The 18,582-nt window shown below is 39.3% G+C and overlaps 1 protein-coding gene across 2 annotated transcripts in view; it reads left to right on the top strand.

Moving 5' to 3' along the window:
* Positions 1 to 1,074: 1,074 nt before the first annotated feature.
* The window catches only part of fzr1b (fizzy/cell division cycle 20 related 1b), a 26,621-nt gene continuing 9,113 nt past the window's right edge, over positions 1,075 to 18,582 (top strand). Inside the window, exons 1-8 of one of the 2 annotated variants that reach the window (XM_057857439.1) lie at positions 1,075 to 1,210; positions 1,401 to 1,547; positions 9,809 to 9,910; positions 9,993 to 10,056; positions 10,126 to 10,244; positions 10,331 to 10,413; positions 10,475 to 10,658; positions 15,565 to 15,630. In XM_057857439.1, the coding sequence (XP_057713422.1) occupies positions 1,470 to 1,547; positions 9,809 to 9,910; positions 9,993 to 10,056; positions 10,126 to 10,244; positions 10,331 to 10,413; positions 10,475 to 10,658; positions 15,565 to 15,630 (696 nt within the window). In that variant the 5' untranslated portion in view covers positions 1,075 to 1,210; positions 1,401 to 1,469. Of the gene's footprint in view, positions 1,211 to 1,400; positions 1,548 to 9,808; positions 9,911 to 9,992; positions 10,057 to 10,125; positions 10,245 to 10,330; positions 10,414 to 10,474; positions 10,678 to 15,564; positions 15,631 to 18,582 lie in introns of those variants that run through there. The other variant, XM_057857440.1, reaches the window with a different exon arrangement.

Genomic DNA, 18,582 nt, shown 5'->3' with positions numbered 1-18,582 from the left:
GCAATTTTATTTTTCAAATGATTATTTTCTTTGATTGAAAATATTTTATTGATTGAAGCAACTTCTTTTGGGATTGAATGATTAAGACACAAATGTCCTACCCATGATATGGCCCAAACACGAAAAGGATTGCTTCAATCAAAGAAAACTTTTTCAATGAAAATTTAAGTGTTCAAATGTAAATTTTTCAATCTCAAATATTTTTTCGAATTCAAAAACGTTTTCTGATTGAATTTTTCTCTTTTTTTGATTGAAGTGATTTTTCATTTTGAAAATATATATTTTTTGAAGCAACTTATTTTTTGATTGAAAAATAAAAACAAAAATGTTTTAGCCAAAATGTGGCCCAAAGACAAATCAACATTACTTCAATCAAAGAAGTTGCTTATATATATATATATATATATATAAACTTGACTCCAATAAAAAAAAAAATTCAAAGAAAAATAGCTTTCACGTGCTTTTTTTTGTTTCACATTTATTTTTGCATTTAAACACTTTTTTTTTCATTGAAGCGACTTTTTTGGATTTAAAATATATATTTTGATTGAAGCAACTTTTTTTTTTTTTATTGAAGCAACTTTTTTTTATTGTAAAATAAAGACACGAATCTGCCTCCATATGGCTCCGCCCAGGGGATACAATTTTTGACAAGGGTAACTACATTGGCACGACACCGGCGGGCGTACCATATTCAATGGTTAACCATCTTGTCGAAAAGTATTGCCTAAGCAACCTGATTTAGAATTCCCCGCAAGAATGATGGGAAACAAAAAACGCTCATTGTCAACTTATTTTTGTAAATATTCTTCTAAATCAATTTTATTGCTGACACTTTGTTTCGGGGTCATCAACATCCCCTCTGCCCCAAAAGTCAAACTCCGCCTATGGATAAATCGTTTTATTCTGTATGCAAACTTGTGGTAGCGACTGCAAGTACAGTACAGTATAGAGATGGAGCACCACCTTGTGGCAACAAGGGAGACGTCCTCCTTGGGTTGCCGGCTTTGAGTGCAGGAGTGATGTTGCGCCAACAGGGGACGCTCAAAAGTCAGCCTAAGAATGCTCATTTCCAGCTGATTCCGTCGCCATTTTTGTTGTGAACGTAAACACCAGCAGAGTGGCCTGATTTGTCACGTTGACGCTGGGCGACGGCGACTATTACTGAAGATGTGAGGGAATCCCGTGACCTGAGCGCAGTAACAGCGGGGTAGGAAACTACACATGAAGTGGTAGTACCACTGGAATGGTTGTTAGTGGATCATGTCAACATTACAGCTGTCACTACCGCACCCCGATATTGCTATTTGGGTCTTTTTCTGCGAAATGTCACAATTAAGGTTGCCTCGCTGTACCACAACATGACGGCGTAGTTTTGCTGAGATGCTGTTTCCTTCCAGATGGGGGTTTGAACCGGGCACGGAGGGCAAAAGAGTGGGCCTTGGTGTCCGGCCGTCAGCTCGTTTGACATGGACCGAGACTATGAGAGGCGTCTTTTGAGGCAAATCAACTTCCAGAACCTGCCCGCCGAGGCCCGGTTGACCAGGGTGAGATTCGGGTGGGAGAAACTCATTTCGTACATGCGCGCAATCCAAAGAGAGCTGATGAAGAGCATCACTATACAGTATTCTTCATTGCATTTAGAGCAGGCGTGTGAAACTCAAAACTAACCCTTTAATGCACGAATTATATATATCTTTTTTTTTAATCCTTACAGGGCACTCATTTAACTCATTGGCTCCCACTGACGTGACTAGACGTCCAATCCATCACTGCTCTTAGACAAACTTAATTGGACGTCTGGCGCACAGGATATCCGAGGGATCTTAAAAAGCTTTTTTAGAAGTCCGAAATCCAAAAATTTTAATTTAAGGCCTCCAAATGTCTAATATTATCCTGAAATCTCATAAATCGGTTGGTGATGTACCATACTGGTTGATATCAAAACTGATAGAGAATAAAATATAGATTCATTGGTTTGTACTTTTAAGCACACACAGTGGGGTGAACAAGTATTTGATACACTGCCGATTTTGCTGGTTTTCCCTCTTGCAAAGCATGTAGAGGTCTGTAATTTGTATCATAAGTTCTCTTCAACTGTGAGGGACGGAATATAATACAAAAAAACCCAGAAAATCACGTTATATGATTTTTAAATAATAAATTTGCATTTAATTGCATGAAATAAGTATTTGATACATCACAAAAATCGAACTTAATATTTGGTACAGAAACCTTTGTTTGCTATTACAGTTACCAAACGTTTCCTGTAGTCCTTGACAATGTTTGCACACACTGCACCAGGGATTTTGGCCCACTCCTCCATGCAGATCTTCTCCAGAGCCCTCAGGTTTAGGGGCTGCTGCCGGGCAACACGAACTTTCAGCTCCTTCCATAGATTTTCTATCGTGTTCAGATCTGGTGACTGGCTAGGCCACTCCTGGACCTTAAGATGCTTCTTACGGAGCCACTCTTTAGTTGCCTTGGCTGTGTGCTTTGGGTCGTTGTCATGCTGGAAGACCCAGCCACGACCCATCTTCAGGGCTCTCACTGAAGAAAGGAGGTTGTCAGCCAAGATCTGGCGATACATAGCCCCATCCATCCTCCCCTCAATACGGTGCAGTCGTCCTGTACCCTTGGCAGAGAAGCAGTCCCAAAAAAATGATGTTTCCTCCTCCATGTTTCACAGTTGGGATGGTGTTCTTGGGGTTGTACTTGTCCTTCTTTTTCTTCCAAATGCGACGAGCCGAGTTTACACCAAAAAGTTCAATTTTGGTCTTGTCCGACCACATGACCTTCTCCCATTGCACCTCTGGATCATCCAGATGTTCAGTGGCAAACATCAGACACGTGTCTGGACATGCACTGGCTTCAGCAGCGGGACCTTGCATGCGCTGTAGGATTATAATCCATGACGGCGTAATGTGTTTCCGATGGTTTTCTTTGAGACTGTGGTTCCAGCTCTCTTCAGGTCATTGACCAGGTCCTGCCGTGTAGTTCTGGGCTGATCCCTCACCTTCCTCATTATCAGTGATGCCCCACAAGGTGAGATCTTGCATGGAGCCCCAGAACGAGGCAGATTGACCGTCAACTTGAACTTCTTCCATTTTCTAATAATCGCTCCAACAGTTGTTACCTTCTCACCAAGCTGCTTGCTTATTTTCCTGTAGCCCATCCCAGCCTTGTGCAGGTCTATTATTCTATCCCTGATGTCCTTACACAGCTCTTTGGTCTTGGCCATTGTGGAGAGGTTGGAGTTTGTTTGTTTGAGCATGTGAACAGGTGTCTTTTATATGGGTAACAAGTTCAAACAGGTGCAGTTACTTCCGGTAATGAGTGGAGAACAGGAGGGGTTCTTAAAAAAAGAGCTAAGAGCCGAAATATTTACTAGTTGGTAATGTATCAAATACTTATTTCAAGCAGTTAAATACAAATATATTATTTAAAAATTATACAATGTGATTTTCTGGATTTTTGTATTATATTCCGTCCCTCACAGTTGAAGAGAACTTATGATACAAATTACAGACCTCTACATGGCTTGCAAGTGGGAAAACCAGCAAAATCGGCAGTGTATCAAATACTTGTTCTCCCCACTGTACCTGTATTATGAAAGTATTTATCGGTTAAACAGTGAAAATTTGAGAAAAACTTTGCATGTCAATTTCCACTCAGCGTCCCTCAATCTCCTGCTTGCGCCCCTCAAATTTTAAGTTAGGATCCACTGTGCTCCGAGCAAAAAAAGGTTAGTCTGGAACCTTGTACAATGTGAAAGAGCTGGGAATAAATTCATATACTTTGCAAGTAATTCCGGACCTCCAAATTTCCTTCAAATCTTGTGTACGTTTTTGCCGGTATCAATGTGAAATGGAATGGGTCTTAAATTTGATTCATTATGGTCTTTAAAAGTCTTAAATTTGGCTTGTTGAACCCTGCAGAGGCCCTGGGCGCATTCATTGAAAGATGAGCATTCACGGCCAGTCCCCCCAGTTTAAATGAATTGGATGTCTATTTTTGTCAATGGCATGCAATGAGTATGAGAATACTGTACTATTTAAAAAAAATAATAGTAATAATTTTGAGTGTAACTTGGGGCTGTAGCCACATTTCTTTTTTTTATATTAATTTTTTGAGTTTTTAATAACATTGTATTCATTTAGAAAATTTTGTAATATTATATACTAATAATATCAATAAAATACAATAATGCTTAATAATTAGAAAAAAATTAATGACGATAAATAGGGGGCCTGCATTGTTGGCGAGGCCGTCAAAGCTGACCGAGTGGAATCACAGACAAAGAGCTTTTTTCTTTGAAAATTCTTGTGAATAAATGCTTAAATCACTGAATTCTTTATTTATATGGACGTAAAACAGTCTCAGTTCTTGGTTGAAAGCAAAAAAAAAAAAAAAAAAAAGTGCAGGTAGCATTTATTTTAAGTAAATATGTCGAATGTGCGGCTCTTCTCAAGGGTTAAGTTCACTGCCGCCTTACCACGACAGAGCTTTTTACGTTGAAATTCTTGTGAATAAATGCTTAAATACCTAAATTCTCTATAGATATGGATTTAAAACAGTCTCGATTCTTGGTTAAAGGCAAAAAAAACCTGCAGGTAGCATTTATTTCACGTAAATATTGCGAACTATGATACCAATGCCTTGGTGGTTTATTTCTCCATTTCCCCCCCCCCCCCAATGTTTCAAAACGCATGCATGGTACGAAAAATATAATAATTACCTTGAATCCTCGAACAAATCACTCCTGAGACAATCCTTCCTGTTTGTATGTGGTACAGCTTTCGTACTTTTTGAACTGAAATCCACCGTTAGTTCGCTACGTGCGTGTGTTTGTGAATAGCTCCTCTTGATGTGGGCGCTGCTTGAAGGAGTTACGCAGTGCATGGCCGAACTGACGCTTCAATAATGATGATGTCTTTGTGCATACACAAGAGGAACCAACATTTGAAATCAAATACGACAGTAGTATTTATTTTTTATTTAAATCATTTTTTTAGTTAGTTTTTCTGTGTAGCCTTTAGGGGTGTAACGGTACACAAAAATCTCGGTTCGGTACGTACGTCGGTTTTGAGGTCACGGTTCGGTACATTTTCGGTACAGTAGGGAAAAAAAATTGCAAAATATAAATGTGCTAGTTGTTTATCACACACTTTTGTGCTTTAGCAATAGGAACATTAGCCAATTCAAAGCTTGAATTCTGCTAAAAAATAGAAAATACAATATTCTGAAATGTAGACAAAATAAAAATAAATAACATTGGGTAAGACTTTTTCTTTAAAAAAAATATCTGATGTACAAAATTGAACAGTTGCAACACTAACCAGTTTCAAGTTTCTCATATTAACTTTATGACCACAGCCTCGAAAAGTAAGGGTCAGGTAAGGGCTGTCAAACGATTAAAATTTTTTATTGAGTTAATCACAGCTTAAAAATTAATTAATCGTAATTAATCGCAATTCAAACCGTCTCTAAAATATGCCATATTTTTCTGTAAATTATTTTTGGAATGGCAAGATAAGACACAAGAAGGATACAGTTGTGGTCAAAAGTTTCCATACACTTGTGAAGAACATAATGTCATGGCTCTCATGAGTTTCCAGTTATTTCTACAACTCTGATTTTTCTCCGATAGAGTGATTGCAACAGATACTTCTTTGTCACAAAAAACATTCATGAAGTTTGGTTCTTTTATGACTTTATTATGAGTTAACAGAAAAAGTGATCAAATCTGCTGGGTCAAAAATATCCATACATGGATCTGAAAAAGCGAATCATTGACTTGAACAAGTCAGGAAAGTCACCTGGAGCCATTTCAAAGCAGCTGCAGGTCCCAAGAGCAACAGTGCAAACAATTGTTTGTAAGTATAAAGTGCATGGCACTGTTTTGTCACTGCCAGGATCAGGAAGAAAACGCAAGCTATCACCTGCTGCTGAGAGAAAATTGGTCAGGAGGGTGAAGATTCAACCGAGAATCACCAAAAAGCAGATCTGCCAAGAATTAGAAGCTGCTGGAACACAGGTGTCAGTGTCCACAGTCAAGCGTGTTTTGCATCTCCATGGACTGAGAGGCTGCCGTGATAGAAGGAGGCCCTTGCTCCAAAAGCGGCACCTTAAGGCTCGACGGAAGTTTGCTGCTGATCACATGGACAAAGATAAGACCTTCTGGAGGAAAGTTCTGTGGTCAGACAAAACAAAAATCGAGCTGTTTGGCCACAATGCCCAGCAATATGTTTGGAGGAGAAAAGGTGAGGCCTTTAACCCCAAGTACACCATGTCTACCGTCAAGCACGGTGGTGGTAGTATTATGCTGTGGGGCTGTTTTGCTGCCAATGGAACTGGTGCTGTACAGAGAGTAAATGGGATAATGAAGAAGGAGGATTACCTTCAAATTCTTCAAGATAACCTAACGTAATCAGCCCGAAGATTGGGTCCTGGGCGCAGTTGGGTGTTCCAACAGGACAATGACCCCAAACACACATCAAAAGTGGTAATGGAATGGCTAAATCAGGCTAGAATTAAGGTTTTCGAATGGCCTTCCCAAAGTCCTGACTTAAACCCCATTGAGAACTTGTGGACAATGCTGAAGAAACAAGTCCATGTCAGAAAGCCATCAAATTTAACTGAACTGCACCAATTCTGTCAAGAGGAGTGGTCAAAGATTCAACCAGAAGCTTGCCAGAAGCTTGTGGATGGCTACCAAAAGTGCCTAATTGAAGTGAAAATGGCCAAGGGACATGTTACCAAATATTAGCGCTGCTGTATGTATATTTTTGACCCAGCAGATTTGATCACTTTTTTCTGTTCACCCATAATAAAGTCATAAAAGAACCAAACTTCATGAATGTTTTTTATGACAAAGAAGTATCTGTTCCAATCACTCTATCAGAGAAAAATCAGAGTTGTAGAAATAACTGGAAACTCAAGAGAGTCATGACATTATGTTCTTCACAAGTGTATGGAAACTTTTGACCACAACTGTATATACATTCAACATACTGTACATAAGTACTGTCTTTGTCGTTTATAACAATAAATCCACAAGATGGCATTAACATTAACATTCTTTCTGTTGAAGACATTTTCTTTTTCTCTGCAAAAACAAACACACAACTGAGCCTTAGAACAGTAACAAAAACAGTATTATTTATAATGTGTGCAAAGTGTGTGTACTGTACCCATAAATGTGGCCCTCTTCCCTACTCATCCTCTAGCCAGTCGCTGTGGCAAACCAACTTATTTACATTTTCTGAGAGTTGTTCCATCTATATTCTTTTTTTAATTTGAATTCCCTACCAAGAGGGCCAACCTGCTTTTCTTTTCTTCCATGTTTACATTTAACCGTTACCCACGCTGCTCACTGCACTTCTGAGTGGTGCGACGGCCCTGGCCGTTTAATTGTTATCTTTTTTGAGACTGTCAGTCAGCTGATCGTCGCGTCCGCCAGCTGGCTGCTTCCCCTCCCAACGTGACGTACTCTGATTGACGCCAGACGGCAGACGACGTCGCCGCCGCTGATGGGCCACCTGAGGAATGGTGCCAACTTCAGAAACTAGCCGCTGTCTGTCATGTATCCATTGTGCAGCCCTTTGTTTACATTCGCGGCAATAACGACACTTGCTTTACGGCAGCTAAGCCGATACATGGTAGTACTATTAAGCCGTTGTTTGAGCCTCACACACACAATACAACACACACGCATCCCTGCATGTGTGTTGTATTGTGCCTGAGTCTTGTTAACCAAATAAAGGCAGCGCTAACAAAAGTCTTCTGACCACTCGTCATTTTACAGTCAACACTCAAGAGTTCACATTTGACAGCATACGTGCCGCGTACCTCCTCGCCAGCTGTTTGCTCGCCATTCATTCACCTGTGCATTTGATCGGTATTTTGTTACACTCCCGCTTTTTCAGTGAGGTATCTTGTGTTCATTCGTTATTGGATCGTTTTTGTTTACCACTGTAAATAAGAGCACCGCAGCAGTAGAGGTAAACTGCCGTTTTCGTTCAACACATTTTGTTTAGTGTAGAAGCCAGGGCAGTGGCTGTCTTTTTTTTTTAATTTCCTTTTTACGATCAGGGTTTACTTAGCGGGTGGGGTTTATGTGTAGTTTCATTTTGTTTGTTGTTTTGGCCTGGGCTTACGCTGAAGCCAGCTCCTTCAGCATTTTGTATATTTTGTTCATTGCGAGTTCGACTTGTGTGAATAAATTTGTGTCCACTTGCAACTTGTGTGTGTGGCTCGTTTTATGTTACGCCCTTAGCGAGCCGTCCGTGGGGCGTAATTAACGGTTGGATTATGGTATGCATGAGTGGGCATTCCGCGCTTGCGTTAAATGCGTCAAATATTTTAACGTGATTAATTCAAAAAATTAATTACCGCCCGTGAACGCGCAAAATTTGACAGCACTTTACATTACGTCAGAAAATCGTTCGGTACGCCTCCGTTCCGAACCGAGCACTCCGAACCGAAACGGTTCAATACAAATACATGTACTGTTACACCCTTAGTAGCCTTGGTTTTTTGTTGTTGCTGTTGTTTAATCAAAATTAATATTTCACAGGCCAACAACAAAAACCCCTCAACAACATAATGTCAACATATCAGCTAGGAGTGGGAACCTTTTGGTACCTCACGATACGATACGATTTGCGATTGAAAGCTGACGATAACGATGATCTGATGATATGGCGATACAACGATTATCGATACTTTGGTCAGGAAATCATAGTAGAATATTCTACAAACAACTAACAAACAGAAAAAACAAGCTTCTGCTGTGAATTGGAATGAGTTTATCACTAGTAGACGTTCGCTGCCATCCCTCCCACTTCAAATGGATTAAACGTCTATAGCCGTCAGTGGCAGCCAATGCCAGGCAATGAGGTAATTTTGGGCCATTTAAGGTCCCGTTGATTTTCAGTAACTTCCTGTTGATTTTAGGGTATTTTATGGATCACTTGCTGTTTATTTTGAGTTACAGAACAGGAAGTGACCTGGGAATCACCCAAATAAATAGGCAGTGACTCAAACTCAACAGGAAATGACCTATAAATGCCCTAAAATGAACTGCAAGTGACCTGTAAATGCCCTGAATATCAGACAGAATGACTGTGACTGCTCTGGTTTCAAATGAACGAACATTCCCAGTTTAAATGGATTGGGCGTCGTGCACCTTCAATGCAGCCTTAGTGTTAACTGAAACACTATTATTGTGGAAGATTTTGGTAGCAACTTGTTGGTTCCTTGTTATTTTTTTTTAGACATTGACACCATTTTAAAACGATAACTCGATTCTTGGCAGGAGCATATCGATACCCTTTTGGGGTACAACGTATCACGATATATCACCATTTCGATATTTTGTCACAACCCTAATATCAATAGTCCTTCCTCCCTTGAAGCAGAAAAATAGTGTAAATGAAACTGTCATCCAAGCTAAGTTTGCCACACTTTGATTTAGTGATACACACTGGTTCACACCAGATATATTTTTTGTTGTTGGATTCTTACAGCCACATGTTTTCTTCAGGCAATTTTGGAAGAGAATTATAAATTTGGATGATAAGAGTGGTAGCATGATTGCAATGCACCCGTGGGCCATCTTAATAGACATTTGATATGATCTCATAGTTTGACCTGTACAAGTTAGAGATGTAAAGCCCAATATTATAAATGCGAGCTAGTGCTAAAACGCTAGCACAAGCATTACAAGTAGCCCTCCCAGTTAAAATAGATTTGTATGTCTTTGGCAATGTCAACCAATGAGCTAATATGGCTGACCTCTCCGCAGTGTGGAAGTGTTAACTGCAGCCCCATCAGCGTGAAGTCAGGGGACCGCTTTATCCCTACTCGTGCTGGAAGCAACTGGAGCATCAACTTCCACTACGCCAACGTGAGCAGGCGTTTACCTGTTGATAACAAAGTCAGGTGATCAGATGCTTAATTGTGTTGGCTTTCTTTTTTTCTCTGCACAGGAAAACTGTCGTTCCCCCAGCCAGAACCGGAAAGCAAAAGATGCCAGTTCGGATTCGGGCAAAGGTCAGGAATCCCCATTGGTGCCTACGTCTTTTCTAATGTTTCTCAAGCATGTCATATGTCTGCCGACAGATACCGTGGCATACGCTGCTTTATTGAGGAATGAGTTGCTGGGTGCGGGAATCGAGTCCATGTCAGATGTTCACTCTGACGAAAGGCGTCAGGCCGTCTGCTCTCACGGTCTATTTCGGGTAAGAGGGTTGAAAATCACAACCCGTTTTCTAATCATTTGTGTCACATACCAGTGAGATGATTCTGCCTGTTATTCCTTTCGCAGTTCACTGTCCACACTAAGAGAGTGCCTTTCGATAGCGATAACGAAGTTTCACCCTACTCTCTTTCTCCGCTTACTAACAAGAGGTAAGCGACGCTTCGCTCATTTAAAAGTCTCATGCTCAATTCCTATCTTGCGCTCCTCCAGTCACAAGCTGCTACGTTCGCTTTGTAAACCGGCCCGCAAGATCTCCAAGATCCCCTTCAAGGTGCTGGACGCCCCGGAACTGCAGGACGACTTCTACCTCAACCTGGTCGACTGGTCGGCGGGAAACTTACTCAGTGTTGGCTTGGGAGCCTGCGTCTACCTGTGGAGTGCCTGCACCAGCCAGGTTGTATGGCAAGCTTAAAGTGCGTACGACAGGATAAAAAAAGTCTTAAATAGCATTATTATGTGAATTAGAATCGTATTCTGAGACGATTCGGCTATATACAACAATTTGGCAAAGTGCAGATGACAAAAAATCAGTCTTTTAATCCGCCGTTAAGCCACGCCTACCAATATAGGGCTCTAGCGTCGCCAACAGGAGGATGATGTTGGCAGGGTCATGGTTTCATCTGATTTAGAATTTAGCCCATTGAGGGGGAATTATTCATAACGAGGAAAATGCGACGAAAAGAGCCGAAAAATCTCATTGTTTCAGTCTCTCTACTCCAATATTTTTACAGGATATTCTTTTTATCCAAGTATTTTTCCCCAGTTACTAAATAAATAGTATGGTCATGACAAATAACAGTCTTGTACTATATGGAATAATAAAAATGCATTTATTCAGTACGACATAGCAAAATTACTCCGTAATGGTCAAAGCTGTCGACTTCACCTTTACTGTCGCACCTCCCAACTGATATTTTATGCCACTGTAGTTAGTCCGGCTTTTGTCATTTCCCTGCCCCGGCTTCTGAGTATGTAAGCAAACCAAGTGGCGTAACAGCTAGCTGACATGCTAACCTGAACCGAGTGACGTCTCAAAGTCTTATTTGCGCTTTTCGATGCGAAAAATCACACAAAACTAGCCCAGATCATGTCACACGCCGGCGAGGTTGTCGATTGTCTTCGCCGATCGGCAACCCGCCCGGTGGCAAGCAAGTTACAGCTCGTTCCCCTGCTCTGGACAGGAGAGCTCTCCGGGGAAGCAGCTGGACAGTACCGTCAGACAAACCGGCCAACATCGGAGGAGCGCGTAGCTGCCACATGGTTAACACCAATATGGCGTAAAATAATGCTTTACTACACGGCGAAGATGTAAACAGTTAGAGAGCATCATGCATTCTTGTGCAGCTTACATGGCTGGATGTGTCTGAGGAGAACTTTTCTACATGTCCGTCCATGATCAAACTTAAGTAAATAGTCCTAAATAGTCCTTTATTTAAAGAAAGTTTGTAGTGTTTACTTTGTAAACGGTGTATTTGCAGCTATTTTTAACACGCAGTTGCAATTTATGATGGGGTTGAAAATGAAACAAGTCGTGCAAACATGCGACGACCGGCGGCTTGTTTGCCGCCGTTCGTTGCATTCTCGGTGGACAATCAGCCACAGAATGCAAGCCACCTCCGTATTAAAACGTGTGCCACGATCCCAGTATTTGACATAATACAAAAGACGATGTTTACTCACTTCCTCGTAAGTCCAATGGTCCCACAGTAGTAGGGGTTGTTTTGGCCAATATCCGTGGTAAAGAGGAACCTTTTGAAACCCAAAAAAGGCTCACACGCCTCTCCCTAGGGCAGCAACAATTTTCTGCAGCCGTTTGGCTGGCGTGATGCGAAAAATAAACAAATTAATCTGCAAAATCAGCTGAATCCGCAGTCCATCTGCATACTATAAAGCAATGATGTATTGTGAGACGCTGACCCGGGTTATGTCACATTCGTATTCGTCCTAAACCCGAGACTGAAGCCGGAAGTCACTCATTTTCATGGCGCAGGATTCAAAAATTGAATATATAAAACGATCGCTTCCACACACATCCAAGCGGTGCATTTCATTCAGGAGCATAAAACACCGGGTGAAATATGAAATAAACATGCTTTTTGGTGTCATATGCACTTTAACTATGTCAAATTGGGGGAGAATCACCTCAGATGTGTCAAATACCAATGACCTATCGCAAAACCACGCCTCCAAATCCGAAAAGTCTTCTAGCCATATATTGGGATTGGAATGCTATGTGGTTGTGACTTAAAAGATTTGGTAACACTTTACAATAAGGGTCCCTTAATTAATATTGGTTAATGCATTTTTAGACAATAACTCATGTTTAAGTAACATGACAGTAATTCATTTAATCCCTTTTCTAACATGTATTAACACATTAAATAAAATGAGTTAATGCATCAGTTAATGCATTTTAAGACAATAACTATGTTTAAGTAACAATAAAATAATTTCTTATCTAACATTTCTTAATATATTAATTAACATGAGTTAATGCATTAATTAATGCATTAGTTAATGCATAACCCGACAGTAACTAATAGTTTGGTAAAATTAATTATATATATATATAGGGTTAGGGTTTAGGGTTAGGGTTTGTTATTTGTTAGTAGTGGTTAATAAATGTTAAGGGGGGTTGCCCTACGCATTAATAATTTCTTAGTTAAGGGACACATGTGCTACACTTGACAATAAGGGTCCAAAAAGCATTCAGTAATGGTTAATAAACGTTAAAAGGGGGTAAATTAAGCATTTATAATTTTAATATAATATAATATAATATAATATAATATAATATAATATAATAAGCATAATATAATTTTTAATCGTTTGACAGCCCAAGTTAATAGATAAACAGACAGTAACAAATGGTTTGGTAAAATTAAAAATATATATGGGCCTATATTTGGTTAGGGTTTAAGGTTTGTTAAATTAGCATTTATAATTTCTTAGTTAAGGGATATGTGTGCTACACTTTACAATAAGGGTCCAAAAAACATTTAGTAATTAGTAATCCCCCTCCCCCTTAACCTTTATTAACCATTACTAAATGCTTTTTGGAACCTTATTGTAAAGTGTAGCACACATATCCCTTAACTAAGAAATTATAAATGCTAATTTAACAAACCTTAAACCCTAACCAAATATAGGCCCATATATATTTTTAATTTTACCAAACCATTTGTTACTGTCTGTTTATCTATTAACTTGGGCTGTCAAACGATTAAAATTTTTAATCGAGTTGATTACAGCTTAAAAATTAATTAATCGTAATTAATCGCAATTAATCGCAATTCAAACCATCTATAAAATATGCCATATTTTTATGTAAATTATTGTTGGAATGGAAAGATAAGACACAAGATGGATATATACATTCAACATACGGTACATAAGGACTGTATTTGTTTATTATAACAATAAATCAACAAGATTGCATTACCATTTTTAACATTCTGTTAAAGCGATCCATGGATAGAAAGACTTGTAGTTCTTAAAAGAAAAATGTTAGTACAAGTTATAGAAATTTTATATTAAAACCTGTCTTTATGTTTTCGTTTTAATAAAATTTGTAAAATTTTCAATCAAAAAATAAACTAGTAGCCCGCCATTGTTGATGTCAATAATTACTTACACAATGGGTGCTGAAGTCTATAAAATCAGTCGCACCCAAGCGCCAGCAGAGGGTGGCAAAACTCCATAAAACACAACAAGTGAGCGTTTCACTGTACTGTCATTTAAATCTGTCTGAGCGGGGCATCTGCGTTAATTGCGTGAAATATTTTAACGTGATTAATTTTAAAAATTAGTTAATGCCCGTTAACGCGATAATTTTGACAGCCCTAATATTAACTAATGCATTAGCTAATGCATTAACTCATGTTAATTAATATATTAATAAATGTTAGATGAGCAATTATAATAATTATTGTAATGTTACTTAAACATTAGTTATTGTCTAAAAATGCATTAAATTAAGGGTTAATTAAGGGACCCTTATTGTGAAGTGTTAGCAAACATTTTTCTAAAACCCGATGCTTTAATGCTGTGCCTGGGGTACCTGTAATTCCGACACCAGGTACACTGAAAGATTGGGGGGAGATTTTTTAGTGTTCCTTTTTCGAAGCCAAATAAGAAAGCTCACCAAATGCACACTATGGATAACGCTCTGTCGTCAACCACGTAAACTAGACAGTCACCCAAGGACACTTATGCTTGCTCAAAGGTAAGTTAATGATCGATTTGTAAAAAAAAAAAAAAAAAAAAATGATAATAATAATTAAAAAATACTTAAAACCATGTAGCAAAAACGCAGACTTAACTATTAGCGTTAGTTTGCTAACACTTGACTGCCTATTTGTTTACTAGCCCGTCACTACAAAAACAAAATAAAATTTGTCAAGAACCCAGCACTGAAAGTCTAAAGTTAACACCACAACTTTATTTAAAATTTTACAAAAAATTCTCTTAATAAACATGTCAGGTAAATAAGCCACCTACTATTGCCTGGGATAAAAGAAAAGGTTTGACGAAAAAAAAAATCATCGCCACAAAAGATTTGGAAGAAAAATCTGACAGAACACAGGACATAACATTACTACTGGACTGTCTCAGGAAATTAGAATACACAATATTCTAATTTTTTGAGACAGTCCTGTGTATATATACAGGACTGTCTCAGGAAATTAGAATACACAATATTCTAATTTCCTGAGACAGTCCAGTAAGTAGCTAACGTTATAGCTAGATAGATATTCAGCCTGTGGGGTTTCTCGTTTTTAAGTTGCGAGTAGGAGCATTTCGCCTGGATTATAATAATGGTCTCCTCTCTGTAAAGTTAATCACCATGGACACACCTGTCCACAGCATACTGCAACACTGTCTGCTTCTCGACGAAATTCATTAAAACAAACAAACGGACAAAAAACATTTCATATTAAAAAAAAAAAAAAAAAAAAACATGTTTCTTGCCTGCTGTGGTAGTGAAAATTCAGAAATTTGAACTCCCGCCATCATCTATAAATTGTTCGTTTACTCAGTCATTGTCACTGAGAATATGACAGAGCCTTGGGTTGACCAGGTTTTGCAAGGAGTGGGGCTTTTGCAATAGGTCCATTGTACATTTAAGTACATTTTTTTCACTCAATGGCTGCACTTGAAGGCAATGGACATCCAATCATTTTGAACAGTGAGGGAAAAAAATGGATTGAACGTCTCGCCGTCAATGGCAGCAAACGTCTTAAGTGCGTCTAGATACGCAAGTTCAGTTAAGTAAAAATGACATTGTTTGTGCCTCACAGGTTACACGGTTGTGCGATCTTTCGGTGGATGGCGATTCCGTGACTTCAGTTTGCTGGAACGAGAGGGTGAGGCGCATGAAACTTTGAGTCTGTTATGCCTCAACAAAGGATAGCCAGTTTAAACATTTTATTAGAGAAAGAACCAGACATAATATTATGTACCTTTAAAAAAAAAAACTAAAAAAAGTTTTGCCCAAAGTGATTGCTGAGTACAGTGGTACCTCTCTCTACATATGAATTTAATTAATTCCAGGACTTGGTTTGTAAGTCGAAATGATCTTATATCGAACGGGATTTTCCCATAAGAATACATTATAATTCGATTAATTCGTTCCACAGCCCAAAAACATACGCTAAATCCTTCATAAATACTGCAGGTACAATCAGAAATAGCAATTACACATAGCAAAACAAATAAATTAAAAATACAAATTGGAATAATAATAATGTAAAGAATTGGGTTCTAATTTGACGGTTGTGTTTTGCGTGCTGTTCCTGAACGCACCACGTGGCTGATGTGACAGAGTAATAAAGGTGTGGTAGAGATATCACTTTCTCGTTTAATTTTTTGTTGTTGGCTTCAACTGGGGCGGACAGTAGGCGTGTTGTGTTGCACCAGTTCTGAAATAAATGGTTAAAAACCTGAAGAAGCTGGTGACTTCCTTGCCAATGTTACAATAATAATAATTGTCACCTAATCTTATAAAGACTGGCGAATGGAGTTCGGAGGAGGACCGTCGAGATATATTCCGGCCGTATTGTCGAGCCAGTTCACTGACGCACACACCACGCTCGTATTTTTCTGTCATTTGCATCTTAATTTCAATGGTTAAGTGTCACATTTTTACTTTTTTCACCAACTGCACTAAACTTGTTGGGACCCATGTTGATTTCACTCACAATAAAATCCGCCGTGCGTTCGTCTTGCAGGAAAACAATGAAATTGCAGCGCTGTCGTGAATCGTATTTCAGTGGTGGAATGGAACAAAGTAAAAGTACTGCGATACTGTACTTAAGAAAAAATTTTTGTGTGTCCGTACTTGAGTACAAATATGAAGTGGTACTTTTTACTTATATTGTACTTACTCATACTTCACTACATTTTACAGCAGGTACGTATCAGTACTTTTTACTTCACTACTTTTCAAAATGTTGTCTGCGTTACACGTTACTTTTTTTTTTTCTCATTGTGGATTGATCGTTTCGTTTTCATGACTCCGGCGTAATCGATAAGCCCTGTGCAACTTTACCGTAACTGAGCACTAGAGGCAGCAACACAAGTACAAGCAAGATGACGGAGGCGAAGAAGGTAATAACTAATAAAAACCAATGCACTCTTGTACAGTATGCAGTATGCACCTGATAGTTGCTTGAAATCCAACATTAAGCTAAGTTTTGGAGTTTTTGAGCTTGTTAACCTTCTGTTTACAGTACGGTGAATTTTATTGTTAGTTTTTTTTTCCATTCTGCACAGTTTTAAAGAAAACAGCAGTCAATGAATTTTCTGGTTATTTTTTTGAATAATGACTCAGATCTCTGTATGTATGTGTTTTCATATTTATATATACAGTGGGGAGAACAAGTATTTGATACACTGCCGATTATGCTGGTTTTCCCACTTGCAAAGCATGTAGAGGTCTGTAATTTGTATCATAAGTTCTCTTCAACTGTGAGGGACGGAATCTAATACAAAAAAACAGAAAATCACGTTGTATGATTTTTAAATAATAAATTTGCATTTAATTGCATGAAATAAGTATTTGATGCATCACAAAAATCGAACTTAATATTTGGTACAGAAACCTTTGTTTGCTATTACAGATACCAAACGTTTCCTTGACTAGGTTTACACACACTGCAGCAGGGATTTTGGCCCACTCCTCCATGCAAATCTTCTCCAGAGCCTTCAGGTTACGGGGCTGCTGCCGGGCAACACGGACTTTAAGCTCCCTCCATAGATTTTCTATGGGGTTCAGATCTGGTGACTGGCTAGGCCACTCCAGGACCTTAAGCTGCTTCTTACGGAGCCACTCTTTAGTTGCCTTGGCTGTGTGCTCTGGGTCGTTGTCATGCTGGAAGACCCAGCCACGACCCATCTTCAGTGCTCTCACTGAAGGAAGGAGGTTGTCAGCCAAGATCTGGCGATACATATCCCCATCCATCCTCCCCTCAATACGGGCAGTCGTCCTGTACCCTTGGCAGAGGAGCAGCCCCAAAAAATGATGTTTCCTCCTCCTTGTTTCACGGTTGGGATGGTGTTCTTAGGGTTGTACTCATCCTTCTTTTTCCTTCAAACACGACGAGCCGAGTTTAGACCAAAAAGTTCAATTTTGGTTTCATCCAACCCCATGACCTTCTCCCATTGCTCCTCTGGATCATCCAGATGGTCAGTGGCAAAGTTCTGACATGTCTGGACATGCACTGGCTTCAGCAGCGGGACCTTGCGTGCGCTGTAGGATTTTAATCCATGACGGCGTAATGTGTTTCCGATGGTTTTCTTCGAGACTGTGGTTCCAGCTCTCTGCAGGTCATTGACCAGGTCCTGCCATGTGGTTCTGGGCTGATCCCTCACCTTCCTCATGATAAGTGATGCCCCACGAGGTGAGATCTTGCATGGATCCCCAGAATGAGGCAGATTGACTGTCAACTTGAACTTCTTCCATTTTCTAATAATCGCTCCAACAGTTGTTACCTTCTCACCAAGCTGCTTGCTTATTTTCCTGTAGCCCATCCCAGCCTTGTGCAGGTCTATTATTTTATCCCTGATGTCCTTACACAGCTCTTTGGTCTTGGCCATTGTAGAGAGGTTGGAGTTTGTTTGTTTGAGCATGTGAACAGGTGTCTTTTATACAGGTAACAAGTTCAAACAGGTGCAGTTACTTCCGGTAATGAGTGGAGAACAGGAAGGGTTCTTAAAAAAGAACTAAGAGCCGAAATATTTACTAGTTGGTAATGTATCAAATACTTATTTCATGCAGTTAAATACAAATTTATTATTTAAGAATTATACAATGTGAT

This window comes from Corythoichthys intestinalis, chromosome 14, assembly GCF_030265065.1.
Source record: "Corythoichthys intestinalis isolate RoL2023-P3 chromosome 14, ASM3026506v1, whole genome shotgun sequence".
Lineage (NCBI taxonomy): Eukaryota > Metazoa > Chordata > Actinopteri > Syngnathiformes > Syngnathidae > Corythoichthys > Corythoichthys intestinalis.
The sequence above is the reverse complement of the archived record's forward strand: the minus strand, read 5'-3'. Positions and strand labels throughout refer to the sequence as shown.